This window comes from Thermobia domestica, chromosome 8 (genome assembly GCF_964235325.1).
Source record: "Thermobia domestica chromosome 8, izTheDome1.hap1.1, whole genome shotgun sequence".
Classification (NCBI taxonomy): Eukaryota; Metazoa; Arthropoda; class Insecta; order Zygentoma; family Lepismatidae; genus Thermobia; species Thermobia domestica.
This window is the reverse complement of record NC_137461.1, coordinates 96,348,141-96,368,267: the sequence shown is the minus strand read 5'-3', so window position 1 is coordinate 96,368,267 and position 20,127 is coordinate 96,348,141. Positions and strand designations below refer to the sequence as shown.

Here is a 20,127-nt window from a genome sequence, read left to right as displayed (position 1 = left end):
GATAAAACAGAATTTCCGGGAGTAACTTCAACAGTAATCGGAACTTTGAACATTTATAAATCAAGTGATTCATATTTGAAACAAACTGTTCTCAAAACAAAAAGAATATATAATTTATAAGTATATTTTAATGTTATGTTTCCATTAAAATTGATAGCTGACATTTAAAGTGGTTTTAAACATATAATATGCAAAGAACAATTGAGAATAACATTTAAAAACGCTAATAATGTTAATGATGCTTTATACAAATGGTATGAAACAAGAGCAAATGCAACTGAACCTCTTAATAGGAAGATAATAAACAGTATAGACATAGTCGGATTTAGGCATGGACCACATGGACCCGGGACCAGTTTTTAAAAACCATGGCGGCAAGTTTTAAAAAACTAAAAAAAGAATGATAAAACTATTGAAAATACATATTACACCAACGACGCAATAAAATAAGCGAAAGCCATTTTTTTAATGGCCGTGACTGTGATAATATTGTAGTAGATTAGTCGTAGCAAATATTGTTATAAGTCAGTTGGTTATTATGATGGTTTGATCAGTTGTCAGCGAATCTGCTGAAAAGGGCGGCAGTAGGCAGCTCGACACTCGTACTTTCACAAATTGCCATGTATTTATTTATTTATTTATTTATTCAAGAAGTACCAGGTACAGCCCGAAGGTCATTTTCCATTGGATATATAACAACAAGGGAAAGAAATAGGGAAAATCCCAAGTAGGATGGTCGACGGTGACGATCGAACCCACGCCCTTCCGAATGCGAACCCAATGTTCTACCAACAGAACTATTTCGCTCGATAGGAAGAGGTATGGCTTACATTAGCACCATGTTTGCTTCGGAAAGAAAAAGTTACATTTATTTAAATCACTGCTCTTAAAAAGCACCATTCTTGAACATGGTGAAACGGGAAAGAAACTGGGAAGTGCTGAAGAAATGTCACTATCGAAACCTAACCGATTTCTCATATCGAGAAATCTTCAGAACTAATATCCTAACATAAATTTTGCCTTAAAGTGCTTTTATCTACATCAGCAACTAACTATGCGTTGGAAAGATCATTTCCCACATTGTAAAGAATCAAAAGTATTTGAGATTTACTCTTTCTCAGAAAAGACTGGTTCATCTTGCTGTTTTAGCCATCGAAAATGACTTAACTATTAAACTTGATTTTGATGACGTTATTAATGATTTTGCCAATGTCAAAGCAAGACGTAAACAGTTTTGATACACAAAAGTTTCAGAAACGTCATTTTGTAATTTTTAGGTACAATAATATAACTCTTTATATCATATAGATTGTTTGATATTTTGCCATCGTTTACACCACGCAATGTTGAATAGGTTAGGCAAACGCCAGAGACGTTTTAGTGAATTTACTCCAAATGCTGGCCAGATATAGGAATTAAAATATAATACATAAAATGTGTAATAAAAAATAAGAACAATAATAACTGGCAATAGCAATAATTAGTAATAGTAATGTACTCTAATTATAATTTAGTAGCAAGCGTAAAAGTAATATTTTAAGAAAAAAATGAAATGAAATCTTTGAGTTTTACGTCCGACGGTTAGGCTAAAGGAGACGGTGATGATGAGTAATGAATGACATGGTGGAATGAAGAAAGTGGGAGGAAACGGGAGAACCCCGAGAAAACCCACGCACACGGTGTTTGTCCACCACAAATTTCACTTGGCGGGGGCTGGGATCAAACCCGGGACCCCAAACACCAGAGGTGAACGCTCTACCACTGAGCCACCGCGAATATTTTAAGAAGTCGATCCAGGAGAATGGAAGTTTTGGAGAGCGATGCGATTGGTGTGGTTGGGGGCGGCAATTTCTCTAGGGCTATGGGTGCAAAACATGGAAATTCGGCACTGAATATAGAGATCAAGAATGTCAATATTTAAATATGAAAGTAAATTAAAGTTTGAAATATGAAAAGAATAAAAAAAATTATATATACGTTTCAGATGTATTAATGTGCTCAGAAGGCAGTAATAAGAACATTCTTTGAAGAAATTTGATATACATGATTTTGTAATTATAATTTTCCATAGTAAGAGAGGACAATATCATTAAATATTCTAGAATATTTCATATCATACTAAATATTCTAGAATATTTCATATTTCATAGCATTCAGTATCAAGGTAATTTCCCACCTTTGAACATTAATAACTTCTAAACTTTACAAGATAGAAAAAAATAAATTACACCACTAAATTTCTGAGCTCAAGCTTGTGTTATTTGATGTCATACACCCCCTTTCTATTTAAAAAATTGACTTGAAGATGGCGGCTATGAATGACATACACTCCGAAAGTTGCGGCCCCTCATCAAACCTCTGTTCCCATCATCACTATTTGCTTTTCCCGTCGATTTTCAAACTTATGCAGGTGTCCAAGGACTTTTGACTCACCCTGGTGTGTGTGTGTGTGTGTGTGTCTACGTTATCTACTTTATCTCCTTTCTCCTTTGTAGGCCTACGAAACATCAAGTAGTGGGATATTTTCTCAAACTGCCACTAGGTGGCGAGCGCCCTTACGCGCACAACCTGCAATAACAGTTGCAAGTAAAGCATTACGTATAGATAAGAGTGGCACATCTATACGTAATGCTTTGCGTGCAACTGTTATTGCAGGTTGCTGATATCTCAGAATTCCTTCAATTTAATTGAGCATTTTTTAATCGAATTAAGTTGGGTATTTATCAGATTGAACTAGCTTCTTCGTATATACAAGATTATACAGACCATAAAAGTACTGATATTTCTCAATTTGATATAAATAAGTTTGAGCCCGAATTGTTACGTTTTAGAATCTTTTCAAGATTTAGAAACGCTACTCGATATCAGCTTTGGATACACTTTACAGTGAAAGATGATGAATTGCCGGCCATAGAAGTAGAAGGTAGTCCTATATTAGGGTATTATTGCACTTGTTAATTCCGGCGGTAGGATATTAGGTTGTTGTACATATATAGTTAGTTTCCTAAAGCTATTAGGATGGGCTCGACATCAACAACAAATCAAATACTTTAATTGAGCTCTACTCAAATAGATACAAGATGCTGGTAATCGTAATGTGAACAACGATGGAAATGAAGGTGTAATGTTAGATGTTGAACTTCAAGAATGATATGTTAGATGAATAACAAATCTTTATTGGAGAAGAGGACATTGCAAATGAGTTAAAAACTAAATGGACAATATTAATGTTAAATTCGACTAACACCGACCTCGGATTCGGAATCAGTTACTCTAAAAACTTTTCAACCCCAACAACTTTTCAATCAGTTACCCCAACAATTTTTGAAAATTTTCGGAGGTTTTTCAAGTTTGATCTTGAAATGACCCACAATGACATTAACATGACCTCGTTGGATCAAGAAAATTACGTAATCGGATTCAGCGATTCAAAAAACATTTATGTACTTTTTGTCCAGATTTTTGCTACGTTCCCTCTCGATTTGGCCTTCAAAGGACTTTGAACATGACACCTTGGAGGCTAACTGACCTCGGATTCAGAATCAGTGACTCCAAAAACGCTGATAGTACAATAGTGACAATTGTTCATACTGCACAGATAAAATGTGGATCTAATTATTATTTTCAGTTTACGAGGGACCGTATACATTTAAGTGACGAAATAATCAGCGTATATTTTAAAAACGTGGGGTTTTAGGGCCGCGTGCCTATTGAGACTTTTCGTGATGGGACCAAAATACACCACATACTGCAATACCAGCCAATTTAACGAAAACTCGATTTCCATAAGTCCTGAGTGGGGTCCTTTGGAAAAAATATTTTAATAAAATTTGATTAATTTAAACTGTTTCTCCTTGCTAATCTTAATGGCAGATAAAATGATCGATAATGTAATTAAAGATGAATTGTACCGTGTTATGCAAAAATGAACTAAGCGCCAAACTTCGAAAATCCACGTAAATGCCACGATTGGTTCCTGATAAGCATTAGAAGGTTTTGCACAATCGAAAGGAGAGGAAAACCAACACCTTTCCAAAAAAAAAAAAAGAAACATAATTTCACTTTTGATTACGGCTACATTAATGCTGGACATCAACCTTTATATGTAATTTTCTTAAAAGTATGAAAGTGGCGCTTAGTTCGTTTTTGCAGGACACGAAACAATTGTCCTTTATATACTGGATTGAGATATGCTTACCCAACTTCAGAATTTCGTATTAAGAAAAATTGAATAAACGTTTCAAAGATTTTCTTAAGAAGAAATAAGAAATAGATTCCTACATGAGGACAAAGATCTATATTAGGAACTTAAGAACTGTTAGTTTACGAGATGTAGAGAATAGTTAGTATAGAGAAATATTAACCGTATGAGATGGGCTTGTTGAAATAAATCAAACAAAAACATGAAGAAAATAATATTTGTACATATACATGGAAAGTATACAACTTTATTTCCACAGATATATATATATATATATATATTGAAGAAACAGAACAAGTGTTAAACGAAATGAAAAGTTAAAGCTTTGATGAATTAATAGCGAATGATGGATCTTAGTAACGTTCATAACATGCACCATCTTATTTTTAAATATGAACCAATAAACAAATGAAATAATTTAAAATTCTCCATGGAAATGGCAAGTTATTGGTATAGACTATCAACATAAATTTATTCTTACTAGTAGTATCAATGGTATTGTTAAAGACATTAAATACAACACCAAAATTATATTCGAAACTAATGGATGTCTGTTAGTATTAAGCTATAATCTATGGGTTGAGTTTAAAAACATTGTTTCTAGTTCAGAACGAAGTAAATAGAAGCTTTGGCTATCAATATATTAACTTGTAATTATTATATAATTATGCAAATTTATAAATGGTTTTGTGGTATGAAACGTTAAAAACTGAAATATTATATTTTTGTAATTATGTGTAATGTGCTGTAGTATTATGCCTTGTAACTGGGTGTGGTATAATATTTAGTTCTTATATCATATCTCGTGCCATTGGCCATTACATTAAATGCAATATGTATAAATCAAATCCTGAGAATAAAATTAAGAAATTTTGTAGAAAGTGTTTAAAAATTTTACTTACAGACATTATTTTTTATTCGGAAATCTTATTATTCATACATGATATGATTTAATAATAGAAAATTTGGCGCAATTGATTTTTTTATATAATCGATAAACAACCTTTGGTCTTATCAGTAGTCGAATTCTATTTCCTTTTATTCATTGCTTTCGAATGAGAAGCCTTGCAACAGAAAGAGAGTCGAGGAAACCAACAAGTTGATGATAAATGTCAACTTCTAGTTAGACATTACCAAACACATGACATGATCTAAACACCCTCCAAATAGAAGAAAATTATTTTTAAATTAGCACTGTCTAATGTTACCTTTGAAGACTTAAAAGTGAACCTAAAATGTTGATCGTAACAAATTGTGGACAAATTTCGAAATGCACAAAATCAATAGTCTTGATAGTACAGAAATGTGGCATGTTATTTCATAGAAGTGAATAGCATGAACGCGATACAGTCTTAACAAATGATAATTTTGTTTGAAGAATAGTGAACAAGAGATGAACAAACTAACTGTGTGGTTCTGTCACCACACAAACCAAAATAATTTCATTACATGAATTCACGAGAAAATACTATACTACTTGACTTTTTTTTTTTTTTTTTTTTTTTTTTTTACGAAAATTCAGATTGTATTGAATTGTTCTTTCACATATCTTTAGTTTTGGTTATGATCACACAAACATAATCTTAATCTCTTTTTTTCATAATGATGGGGCTCATTTTATTCGTAATTTGGAGCGACATGAATAATTTTAGAAACTTGTATGTTAGTTTTCCTAAAAGCCAATGCATATAAGTTATTTTATCATTATTTGTTGCAGGTGTCTAGTTCTTGATGATATGATTCCCAAGGAAAATTATGTAAGTTTCAGAGTTGTACTTTACTCTGATCATAATACAAGAGATCATCATAATACAAGGGAAATCCAGGCAACACTTCAATAAATACGATGCACCATTTCAGGAAAATTATCCTTCGAGAAGTGAGGAACTTTCAAGAAACAACATATACTAACAAAACTCCAATGGACGACGTCGGCAGTTTCGTTCCCACGATACAATTCAACGTAAGCCATACAACAAAGTCCAAACAAGTCTATCCGTCGATTGTCTCAGGAGGCGCAGGTTCCCCGTAGCAGTTTCCATAGGATTACGACACCAGATCTGCACCTGTATCTGCATAAGATATAGGTAACACATCAATTGCTCTTGTCAGGTAGGGTTAGTGGAAAACCCTCGACTGATACGGTCTTGGATAAGTGCAAGGAGGACGAAATATTCTTCAGTACCTAATCTCGACAGATGAAGCCCATTTGCACTTATCAGGTTATGTTAATGGGCAAAACTGTAGATTTTAGGGTCGAGAAAACCTCACAATATACACAAAATATCTTTGCGTATTTCAAAGTGGCCGATTGGTGTGCCGTGACTCATGCATGTGTCATTGGCCCAAATTTTTCTAGACGTATACAGTTCTGCTGTTAGCATTAATAGTGACCACTCTAACTACATGCTCCATACGTTTTTCATTACTGAATTAGAACATCGTGGTTTATCAGAATTGTGGATGCAACAGTCTGTAGTAACTCTCCGCGAATATTTTTCAGGGCGCCTCATTTTATGATTTAGTGACATCAATTGGCTAACAAGATCACCATCTCTGTCAGCTGATACTACTTCCTTTGAGATTACCTGAAGGAGAGAGCATACGCCAACAAACTGCGAACAATTGTACTAAACGAAGAAATCAGAAGAGAAATGTCAGGTATTCCAGTTCACATACACCACCGTTGTATTGTGCAGCTTAGATAGAGAGTGCAAAGATGTTCTAGTTGTAATGATAGTCACTTCAATGACGTGATTTTCAAAATTTAATGTAGTTTGAAAAACTCGGGTATGTCATGCATGCATTCATCATGCAGTAAGCATTAAAATTTATAACTTGAACTCCAGATATTTGTATTTAAAATATGTCCCATCATTATGGGACATCCCGCATTATTGTTAATTGATTCAAATTTTAAAACGCTTTTAATAAAGTTTTCAATTTCTTTCTCTCTGTCTCTTAAGATCAAGAGAAACAGATTCTTATGAATTTAATGGAAAGAATTCGACTTGCATATGTGTCAGGTATCAAGGTTGTAAACTGTCACTGGCTGCTGGTAGAAGTATTTTGTAAGCCCTAAGATGACAGAGTGCAATTAACTGAATATAGAATGGCTGGCATCTCTGAAGATAACAAATTGTAGGTCCTCGATGATATGGTGCGTGTGAGACAAAAATGGCAAATGTCTTAGGTGTGTCGCAAGTGATAGTGCCCTGGTGATGACGGCCTAAATCCTCACGGTAAAACAACCTCGGCAAAGAGGAACACTAGTCGGTAGAAAACCGTCAGTAAAATAAGTACTACTGACTATTAAAGCAAATTGTAGTGTCGTGTAACTCGTAGTGACGGAGGAATACAAGCAGCGTCTTCCACAGACTGTGTTATAATCACAGTCCGCCGCAGTGCAATAACGTGGACACACGGGGTCGGATTGGACGAAAAAACCCACTTTTAATTCATTATAATGCTTTACCACGATTCCAATGGTTCCGCAAGCATGACACATGGACCACTAAGACAGTAAACGTCTGATATAGTCGGATGAATCATCGTTCCTCTTATTTCTGACCACGAGTCGTATTTGTTTGTGGATCTATAATGTGTGCTCCAAACCATGAAACAAATACTATGAGCGGATCTCTCATAATATGAGCCGCGATAATCTGAATTCCGTACGTCCTGTACTGTCACTTACTGGTTGCGTTTGTATTCTGCGGTCCAAATGTTGTTTCCAGGCAATAATGAAATATTAGAGCTATTGTGGAGTTGGTTTAAGGAAGATCGCGATGAAGTTGAGCACTTCCCTGACCTACCCAATCCTTAATGGAAAATGATTGTCTATTATGGAGATGAATGAGGCGCAGAGATTTATCCTTACCCACAGGACTGAGTGTGGAATGGTATAATATTTCACTTACTACAATTCACTACCTATGTGACTGCATTTGATGTCCATCAATGCTATTCTAACCGTGTATGCTGATCCAACGTCACATTAATTTTGAAAGTTCCTGTTTTTCCCCAGTTTCCATTAAATTGACAAGTATCTGTATACACAGTATTTAAATTCTTAAACCATGTGATAGAAAGGTTTGCTTTGTTTTTCTTAAGTACATACCTTAGGTATATTGTAATCCAATATAGTAAAGTCGTCTACAGTCTTTCTAAGAACAAATGGTATTACAGGCATTATCCTCACCACCTCAAGTATAGTAGCTAATGTATAAGGCATCCTGAAATTACAATAGTGATAACTTGTCTCATTTACATACATTATGATTTGGATTATATATCTACTACAAAGAAAAATAAACCGAATCGTTGATATGTCTACCTTAATCTGAAAGGGAGTTAAGTTCAGCAAACGTATTCGTATTTCAAACAAATTGAGAACATAATGTTGCATAACAACGACATTAACAACAATAATAATAATAATAATAATAATAATAATAATAATAATAATAATAATAATAATAATAATTTCATTCTGCTAAAGCTATATTTGTTGAAGACAGTAAAAAAGTTATAGGAACTGTCTAAAGATTTATTCTTATGATTTTTTCAAACAAGCATGTAATACAATTTTGAGAAAGAAAAGTATTGAAATAACAATTAAATCCTTTTCAAGAAAATATCTGAGTTTAACAACTTTTTTAAGAAATCATACGACTCCATCACCACTTCGCTCCGACTTATTAAATTTGCAAACAGGAACGAACTAATTACGAACTTTTACCAGTTTTTTTGAACACAAATGGTTAAAATTTAGCATAGCTTAGAAATACCTTTATCGGCGATAATAGTGATGGTAAATATTGTATGATATTTATTCTCATTATCATTTTCAGCAATTATTTCCTTTTGTTTTCTTATTACTCTCTCCTGCGAGTTGTACGTGCCTTTGGCGCGGGAGACCCGGGTTCGATTCCCGGCGGGAGCTCATGTGGTTCGGATTCCACGTTAATCAGTAGGTCCACGTCTCATATAGCCTCGCTGCTGAACGGGACGTAAAACTCACTCACTCACTCTCCTGCGAGTCCTAACTAATTGGAATTTTAGACGGATGATCCTTATACTAAATATCGTCCATTACATTATTAAACCGAATTGGAACACTTGGAGAATTTACATGTTTGGTATTGAATTTTACCGATTATTAAACAAATTGGATAAATATCTGCTGGGAGTGACGAATTCTGGATAGTTAATTTCCGAACATATACGTAGTTCGCGACTTATAACTAGACATACCCAACGTATTTTTGTTTCGTTTTGTTAATTATTAATTTACTGAATCTCTGGATAATATTAATGGAAATTTTGAGTTCTAATTCTCGAGTTGAAACATGGTGTAGGGCAGTAGTTCTCAAAGTGGGGTCTGCGACGCCTAAAAATTGAAATGTGTTATTATAAAATGGGACTCATAGTTGTTATGCAAGAAGCATTTTTTCATTTACTAAAAAAGAAAGCAATTAGAAATTATTGTTTCTTAATATGTAGATTTAAATATTTTCCTACTACAAGGGTCATTCAAGGTTAACCGAGATTTTCGTACGTAAATAATCGATGAACAGCCTGATCATGATGAAAAGTGTGAGTGACGTAATGTATTCCTTCTCAAGTAACTAGCGCCCGGCATGACGTATTTGACGCATGCGCAGCAGTTGCAGCGAACATGGCGGCTAGCAGTGTGGCTGTGGCTGTGGAGCAGCGGTGGGCAATGAAATTTCTTCTGAAGAAGAAAGTTAAATCAGCTTAGATTTTCAGAAGATTACAAGCACAGTATGGTAAACAAACAATGTGTTGGACTAGAGTATATGAATAGAGTAGTAAGCGCCTGACTTGAGGACAATTTGCACTTTGTCCCCGAGTTTTGTGACGTCATAGGTCAAAGGTCAATGACATTGGGCCAAGGTCAAGGACCTAGGGAAACTTAGTACCACCCCGTCTAGATTTTGGCAGGCATACCTTGGTCCGCCCCTATTTGGCAGGGATATATAGGACCACCCCTGTTAAATTTTGGAAATTGCCAAATCTAAAAATGCGATATGGTAGCTCAGGGCCAGGGTATGGACCTCTATTAGTATAGGGGGTTCATCTCGTTCCCTTTCATGGGTAAAAAATTGCCAAAATGTTACATTTCAGGGTTTTTGACCTAATTGTACCACTTTGATGAGATGTTACTACCCTATATAGTTATATGGGCATATACAGGGGTCCATTCCCTCTCACAAGATATGGGTATATTGATGCACACCTTTAAATTTTTGGGAGGGGTTACCTTGGCCCACCCCTTCAGTTTTGGAAATTGCTCAAGTTAAACATTTGGTATCATAGTATCAGACCCTAATATAGATAACTATAAATTTGGGTGGTCCACCTCGTTCCCTTTTAGTGGTACAAAATTGCCAAATTTTTAGCAGAACCACCTGTTTTGTTTTTGGCCCATTTTATCCCCTTTGATGAGGTCCTATTACCTTATATGGTTATATGGTCATGTATAGGGATCCATTCCCTATCATAAAACATACATACATTGATGCACCCCTTTAATTTTTGGGAGGGGCAAATTGGCCCACCTCTTAAGTTTTGGAAATTGCCCAATTTAAACATTTGGTATTATAGTATAAAACCCTAATATATATTATTATAAATTTGGGTGTTCCACCTCGTTAGTTTTAGGGGTACAAAATTGCCAAATTTTAGTATAACCACGTGTTTGGTTTTAGGCCAATTTTATCTCCTTTCATGAGGTTCTATTACCTTATAAGGTTATATGAGCGTATGTACGGGTTCATTTTCTATCGTAAGACATGGGTATATTGATGCAACCCTTTAAATTTTTGGGAGGGGTACCTTGGCCCACCCCTTAAATTTTGGAAATTCTCCAATTTAAGCATTCGGTATTATAGTACAGGACCTCAATATGTATCATGATAAATTTGGATGGTCCATCTTGTTCCCTTTCATGGGTAAAAGTTTGTCGAAAATTAGTACGACCACGTGTTTGGTTTTGACCTAAGTTATCCTCTTTGATGAGACCCTATTATCTTATATGATTATATGGGTATGTATAGGGGTTAATTATCTTACATAAGACATAGGGATATTAGTGCACCCTTTTAAAATTTGGGAGGGATACCTTGACCCACCCCTTAAATTTTGGAAATTGCCCAATATAAGCATTTGGTATTATACTATAGGACATCAATATGTATCATTATAAATTTGGATGATCCATCACGTTCCCTTTCATGGGTAAAGAACTACCAAAAATCAAATTTCGGATGTTACTGACCCATTTTATTTCATTTGATGAGGTCTTATTACCTTATATGATTATATGGGCATGTATAAAGGTCTAATTATTCTATTTCTTAAGATATAGATACATTGGTGCATTCGTTGAAAAATTTGAAGGAGTACATTGTCCCCCCCCCTTAAATTTTGGAAATTGCCAAATGTAACCATTTAATATAGTACTATAGGACCCTAATATGTATTAGTATAAATTTGGGTGGTCCATTTTTGTTCCCTTTTATGGATGAAAAATGTGAAAAATTCAAATTTCGGAGGTTATTGACCCCCTTTGATGCGGTTTTATTACCTTATATGAACATATGAATGTGTCCAGGGGTTTATTTACTTTTATAAGGCATGAGAACATCGATGCTTTGATCTTAAAATTTGGTAGAGGTACATTGGCTCACCCTTGAACTTAGGAAATTGCCCAATTTGGTATAATAATATAGCTTCTTAATATATTCCATTATAAATCTCGTTCCCTTTCTTGGGTAAAAATTACCAGAAATTAGTATGACCACGTGCTCGATTATTGACTCAATTTATTCCCTTTGATAAGGATTTAGCACGTTATATGGGTATGTACAGAGGTTTATTACCTTTATATTTTTATGTTCTCTTTTAAATTTTGTTGGAGTACATAGAACCATTCCTTAAATTTGGGAATTATCAAATAACAAAATTCGGTAAACGTTTTCTAGGACCCTTCGAAAAATATTGGTGTCCATCTAGGGACCAAATATTCAAATTTCGAAGGTATATTCAAATTGATCTTCTTTGATACAGCTTTATCATTGAAGGAGTACAGGATTTATTACTTTTTCATAAGACACATGTGTATTTGTGTACTAATCTTAAATTTTGGCAGGGATACATTTTTTATTGTTAAATCAATAATTAGTAATTGTTCTTGGAATTTGGTGGTATCTCATTCTTTGGGTAAATCATTGTCAAATATTAGTATGATCACGTGGTCAGTTATTGACCTATGATGGGATTAGGAGTCCAGGACATTGGTACATTGAAACTTTGTAGTGGAATTTGAGAAGTGTCCAAATGAAATTACGTCATTGGTTTTGATTATTCCCGCCTATGGATCAAATATAAAAGTAAGCAATACGATGTACCACGTGATTGACCTTGATGAGGTAGTGTACAGGGATTCATTTCCTTTGTTGTGGTACTTCTTAAGTTTAAGTACACACTTCTACAAAACAGTTGGTTCTGCTAAGGTAAACAATTGACGGAGATTATTGACCTTATTGAACATATAATGATATGGTTAATTCTAAGACTTTGATATATCGTGAGAGGTACGTAGGACCATTCTTTAAATTTGGGAATTGTGATAAACATAATTTTAACATAAGGCCCGAAATTTGAAACAATACTTTGAACTTTAGTCACAGCTCATAGTCTAAGATCATTGGTGGTGGTTGATTTGCTCTTGAGCTTTAGAAATTTCATAGCTAACCTTATTGAATCTTATGACTCACAAAGGAAATTTGTATGTATTTGATCCAGTCTAAAGGCAATACATGCTACAACACTGAAATTTAGTCACAAGGTGATGTAATCTGACACTGGCAAAGTTATTGTTGATGCAATTTGATTTGATGATCACTATCCTTCGTGAAATCTGATTGGTTGATCACTATCTTTAACGCAATCTGATTGGTTGATGATTTTCAAATCTATGCTGCATTCAGTTTTAAGTTTTGTTTAACATTTATCGATTACTGTTTAAAAATCTTGATTTGAACATTCTCGTTCAACATTTTGCACTCACTGATAAATATGATCAAAACCGTTTATTTGTTATTCGAATAGTTAAAAACCGGATAAAGTTTGACGGTTAACAATGAAACGTAAAATTATTTGTTTGAAAATTTTTAGTTTGAATTTTTTTATGAACATTTTTTCGTTTCAAAATTTTGTTTGAAATTTTTTTGTTTGAAGATTTTGTTTGGAAATTTTTGTGTTTCAAACGTTTTCGGTTCAAAATTTGTTGTTCGAAAATTTTTGTTTGAAAGTTTTTCGTTTCCAAATTTTTAGCTTGAAAATTTTTTTGTTTAATTCTTTTTTGTTTCAAAATTTTGTTGCTCTGAGATCTCCTGTCCACTTTGTTTGTATGGGGCATTGTGAGAACGTAACCTATCCACCGGTATCTTAGCTTGCGTGGAGCTCTGAGAAAATCATAACCGCTACCATTCATTTTGCATGGAGCTTTGTTGTTTTCCTTCCAGTCTGGCTTGCTTGGAGCTTTCCGAGATTCCAGCCTCTCTTTGCTTGCCTGAAGCACTGAGATTCCTAACCCATTTTCCCTCAGCTTGCGTGAATATTTGTGGAAATCTTTACCTACGATGAATATGGCTTGAAACACCTATTTACTCTAATTACTTAGTAGATTTTGTATTGATTTTACCTAGGTAGTAAATTGTGTTATATTCTTTTATAACAGAAACTTTCATTATTAAAAGTTGTGGAAGAAAACCGATTCCCGTGTGTAAATTGCTCTACCTTCTACCTCAACATGGTAATTTTAATATATATATATATATATATATATATATATATATATATAATCTTACCTTTTCATGTGAAGAACATAAGATGGTGTATTATTTCCAATTACTTCATCTATTTCCTTCTGGACTTTTTCTTGAACCTCAGGATACAGTATCAGATACAGAACAATAAATCCTAACGTGCCACTAGAAGTATCGAGACCAGCGAGTAGCAAATCGAAAATGATGTCATTGAAATCTGTATCTGCAATATGAAAACGTTAGTTAACAACTAAGGAAATGTTGCTAATTTTACTAGAAATTTGATCGAAAACATGAGAAGAGAAGAGTATATCAGCGAAAATCTTCCCTTCACTAAGGTGCAATTACTCTTTTCCCGACGGACTACCGACGAACAGCGTTCCTTCTTTTTCTAAAGTTACACGAAACAATACTAATAAAAAAGATAAAATATAAAATTTGAAAACTTCGCACCAATTTGGAAATAATTCTTTCATTTGGTACTAGTTAGAGGAGGTTGAGCGGGTTTTGGTACAAAAGCTCACGGTCAAACCTCTCGCTTGCCCAAAACCTTACCTGGTCAAAATTTTGCTTGTTCAAAACCTCGCGTGCCAAAATATCGTCTGACAGAAATCTCTCCTGGGCAAAATCTTCTGTTACCAAATCCCCTCGGGCCAAAATATTGCCAGGACAAAACCTCTCCGTTCAAAATGTGGAAAAAATCTTACCTGATCAGAATCTCTCGGGACGTTATCTTACTTAGGAAGGAGTTCCATAAGTACAAAACGTCGCACAACAACTTTTTTAGTGTAGAGTGCTTTATATATATCAAAGCTCACGGTCAAACCTCTCGCTTGCCCAAAACCTTACCTGGTCAAAATTTTGCTTGTTCAAAACCTCGCGTGCCAAAATATCGTCTGACAGAAATCTCTCCTGGGCAAAATCTTCTGTTACCAAATCCTCTCGGGCCAAAATATTGCCAGGACAAAACCTCTCCGTTCAAAATGTGGAAAAAATCTTACCTGATCAGAATCTCTCGGGACGTTATCTTACTTAGGAAGGAGTTCCATAAGTACAAAACGTCGCACAACAACTTGTTTAGTGTAGAGTGCTTTATATATATATCACTATATTTATAAACTTACAAGGTAGTACATAGATAATTACGTTATAATTGAAATATGCACAGATTTCTTTTTTTCTGCCCAAGACTCGCCTTTGATTGCTATTTGAACGGCATTTAATATGTCTTTGTTATTCCCAATGATATAGAAAGTAACTTCTCCTTAACTCGGAAACTCAAAACCTGCATTACCTAACATTGATCTGGAATACCAAACATATCAATGTCTACCACCATGCTATGTTTGATCCCTATCGGAGTTGTGCGGGATTCTAGTTTGGAATACATAATGCAAAATTTGACTGTCCGCACCTCGGAAATCATAAACCTGCACAACATATTTCACACTCGTATATAGCAGGTCAAGGTTTACCATCATATTAATTTTATTCTCATATTAACTTATTTCGGTTAAAATTTCATAATATATAGTGTCCGTAATTTTTCGGGGAAAACCAAATGAAGGACGAAAATTTCTTTTCATTTAGGTCTATTTTAGAAATACATATCCATTCATTTTGAACTCTTCAAATTTTTATTGAATTCTTTCTTCCCTTTCTCCCTAATATTATTTTGACCATAAAAGTTCGTTGAGTAAATTGTTATGGATAGGTTTTGGCCAGGCGAATTTCGATCTGCGAAATTTTGGCCACGCGAGGTTTCCGGTGGCGAAGTTTTGACCCAGTGAGATTTTGACTTGCCAGATTTTAAGGGTCGAGGTTTTGGCCGCGACATTTTGCCCATATGCTGGTTGAGCGATTGAAATGTTATTATACTCGCGTGTATAACTTTCAGAGGTCAAAAATTAAAACCATGACATCTCGTTAAAAAATTAATATCGGTCTTCAGGAACCCATTTGGATTAGGATTTTAAGACAAAAGAAAACCGAAATCTGAAATGCTAAGAAGTTCTGAAATGCAGATTCCCCCGCACCCGGAGTCATTAGGGAATTTCTTACTTGCCAAGGAATAACCGACTAGCCAGAAAATGATAGTTAGAGGGAGAACTATGGAGAGAATACGATATATTAGGAAGGGTTTCATACTGAAAATTATTGAGAATCTCTCGTTCCTCTTTCTTTCGAGGAGAGGAATTCATGTATAGTAACCTTTGCTGAATTCGTATTTTAGTTTGCTTTTCAAGTAGTTCAGCACCGTAACAATCTAGAGTGATAATCTCATTTAGAAGGAGAAAGACACGACTTATTAGGTATATCTTCAACTTTAGGTCACCTTATCAGCAAATATTCAACAGGTGACGGACGTTGATAACGATTGACGATCTACGATTCTCTAAGCAGATATGTGTTTTTTGTGAAAATTACAAATTAAGTACAGGAAATGTTCCAGGATTTCTGTAAGGTGTGCATTTGTCACTAATTAGGACAGTTGAGAATTTAGTTTGCATCTGGAATGCATCCTTCTGTAAGACTTTCCTGTATGTCACTATCAGGTACAGCAATAAGGCTATGTCATCGTTGTCTACTGAATTTTGCCCATCTTGGCATTCGAAGAAAGATAACCAAGAAAGTTGCATTGACACATTGATAGAGGATTCACTAAAGTACTCATACACGTGCTTAGCTCTCTGCGACTATTTCGTTCAAAAGATGCACTCTCACTGACCATCATATTCAATGAAAATTCAATTAAATCTGCTCTGAGAAATTGACAGACGGCGTCGTATGTTAATCACCGTGACTAAAGATCTAGGAGCCTTTGTGTATCATAGACGATGAACTTATGCATTAATGCTTAAGTTAAGTATCACGAAAACTGTATCATCATACTGAGTATTTTGAACGTCCTTGCAGAATGTTGAAGCATCAGAGTACGCTTGACACAATCTAATAATATTAGTCAGGTTTTGGAGCACAGCTCTGCAGTAATAGCGTAATTCTTGCTTTCACTTGTGAGATTCCAATAGTTAACGTTTTCTGAGATATTTCCTTGTAATTTTTCATCTTAGTTATTATAATTATTTGAGTTTTTCCTCACACTTTTATTTTGTCATTAATACTTAACCTTTTTAATTAGGTTACCGTGATATGTTTGTAACTTATTGGTTTAATAATATTATTTCGTGGAAGATATACATAATTTACATTTTCAGTAGTATTTATTTTTTTTTAATATTAAAGGCTATACATCTTTTCAATTAAGCTTATTGTGGAAGGAGCCTTCCCACTCTCATCCCATTAATCAGTCAGTCAGTTAGATTAAGTGTTCAACATTATATGATTAACGACAGAATGTATCACAAAGTAAACAGAGAAACAACTGTATAATATAGGGCTGAGTTGATGTTCTGTAGAGAAAAATGAAATGAAATCTGTGAGTTTTACGTCCCACGGTTATGCCGGTTAGGCTAAAGGAGACGGTGATGATGAGTAATGAATGAAATGGTGGAATGAAGAAAATGGTAATAAACGGGAGAACCCCGAGAAAACCCACGCACACGGTGTTTGTCCACCACAAATTTCACTTGGCGGGGGCATGTTCTGTAGAGAGTATGCATGTTACAGAGTTATATAATGTTTTCGTCAGATTTATTATCTGAAGTTCAAATGAGCAGAAGTGGCGGCCGTACTGTAAAATGCATCTTAGACGTTATTTGATTTTAAAATATGAATCTCAGAATGCTACACGTGACTCAAAACTGTATACAGGTCTATAGAGCGAAATGGAAGCAATGAAATTAAATGTTTAAGTTGTATGCTCCCACGGTTATACCGGCTACGCTAAAGGAAAAGGTGATGAGAAAGGAATAAAATGGCGGGATGAATAAAATGGGAGGAAACGGGAGAACCCCAAGAAAACCCATTAACAGGGTGTCACCACAAATCTTACTTGTTGCGAACTGGAATCGAGCCAAGGACCCATGCACCAGAGGTGAACGCTCTACCATTGAGCTACCGCGAACCCTGGAGCGAAGTGGAATAGGTAGCCGAAGATATAAGTACAGACGTTGTATTTGTAACTGATGCAATAGATACAATTAATTGATAAGAAAGTGCCTACATTAAGACCAAATATTCCAAAATTGCCTTTATAACAACTCGCAAAACTTTATACATGCATTATTCTGAAATACATCAGTGTGCAGAAATTAAGAACAACATGGAAGTAGGAACGAATAAAGGTGCATGATCGATGGCTGTCTGTTGTCTTGGACTGTGTGAGAAATACCCAAGATGCATATTGAAGGTGAAATGACACAGAAATGCACAAAATGACGACACGGCGTTCACCTCCTGTGGGTTCATAATATTGATGGCAAACCGGACCCATTTGACATCATCAGAAAAGTTGAGTATAGAGTGTGATTAATCCAAAACGGCTATACAGGTTGCACACCGTGATTCTATACTGTGGATGAGGCCGCCCAGCAACCAGGGGCGGAGAGGCCCATCGGAATAACAGGAGAATCCCGGGACCGTAAGGACAAAAACTAGTTCCTCGGTTGAAATCTCATCATCGTTATTATCATCGCTTTAAAATCAATGGAATATTAAATTTTTATAAGACGTTAAATAATTTTTGCAGCAGCTTAGGAGCGGCTGAAACTAAAAATTAAAGTTTCTTTGTTCGGTGTTTCAAAAGAGTGTGCCGTATTTATTAGGAGGTCATATTTTCAAATGTATGCATGGAGAAGCAAGTGTAATGGTAGACGACTGAACATAATTGGGGAAATAAGATGGTGGGCGAAAGTATTTGGCTATTTCTCAGATCCAAGAAATGTATGCGGCACGGAGAAATATTTTTTTCATACTCCCATGTTGCACGCGAAAAATAATTATTTAGTAAATATAAACCCCATGTATTTTTGAATATATTAGACCCTATAAATTACAGCGATAATATATTTTATCATAGTTTATAATTATTGGCGCCAAAATGGGGTGATGCATTTATTGCATCACTGTGTAACAACACTAATGCCTTTCCATAAACATGATGCACTGTAATATTATGTATTATGAAATAAATAGAACGCATATGACGTCACGCCGTTCCCCCTAGGCTATCTTTGTTTATTTTAATTTCTCTTTGACAGTGGAATGACGCCAATTTAACTTTACGAAGTGCGAGGACGGCATTTCTCCGGGCTCCCGCTCATTTTACCGCTGTATACCGCTGAGAAATATATGTAAAAATACTTTCTCTGGAAACTTAAGACTTTTGTTAGAAACGAAATTTTCTTAGGTAGGACTGCGCCCTCGGAGCTCCCCCAGGATTACATTATTGGTGTTATTGTATTCTATCATTTTCTTAATAGCTACCATCAATGAATATATTACACGTAACTTGCGACGTATAAGAAACACACGTTCAAATAACCAACATCGTTTTTATCGGCTTGTTGCACAGTGATGCAACTTTTGCATCACAACAAATAACATTAAAAAATCGCGAATTTAACTCGGGTGACCTCTACATCACTTGCACTACATCTCAAGAATCTAAAATACAAGAACTCATAGACAAAATACATGAATTAGCATGATTACCAATAACATTAGCAATTTAATTATCACCGCATTCACTGCGTGCAAACAGAAACATAACAGAACCACAAAAGCAATTGACTGAAAATAACATGACGGGCCACCTAGTAACAATCATCGTAACTACATCGAATAAATGATTCAAAATCTGCAGCACTGTGCAAGTATCAGCTGAACGTTCACTAAAGTGATGCAATAAGTGCATTAGTATGCAACATCGTTTAATAAATTGGTGATGCAAAAAATGCATCACTATGCCGCAAAGAGTTAAAATATAAAGTAAAATATAAAGTATATGGAAATCCGTCGTAAATTCTGCTGCAGTGTTGGCAAAATGGGCAAATAATGCATTCGAAACTAGGAAACTGATGTAGTGGTTTCAACTGATTTGACAGAGATTCTTTCACGGAAACGCAAGAACTTGCTTCAGGACAAAGGTGAAGATGAGGTCGTAAGTAA

At 35.0% G+C, this 20,127-nt stretch overlaps 1 protein-coding gene across 1 annotated transcript in view; it reads right to left on the bottom strand.

Moving 5' to 3' along the window:
- LOC145692224 (methyl farnesoate epoxidase-like) overlaps positions 1-20,127 on the bottom strand; it is a 113,311-nt gene that overhangs the window by 7,883 nt on the left and 85,301 nt on the right. Inside the window, exons 5-6 of the mRNA XM_081767521.1 lie at positions 14,101-14,281; positions 8,322-8,436 (exon numbers count right to left, since the gene is read on the bottom strand). Of these exons, the coding sequence (XP_081623647.1) occupies positions 8,322-8,436; positions 14,101-14,281 (296 nt within the window). The remainder of the gene's footprint in view (positions 1-8,321; positions 8,437-14,100; positions 14,282-20,127) is intronic.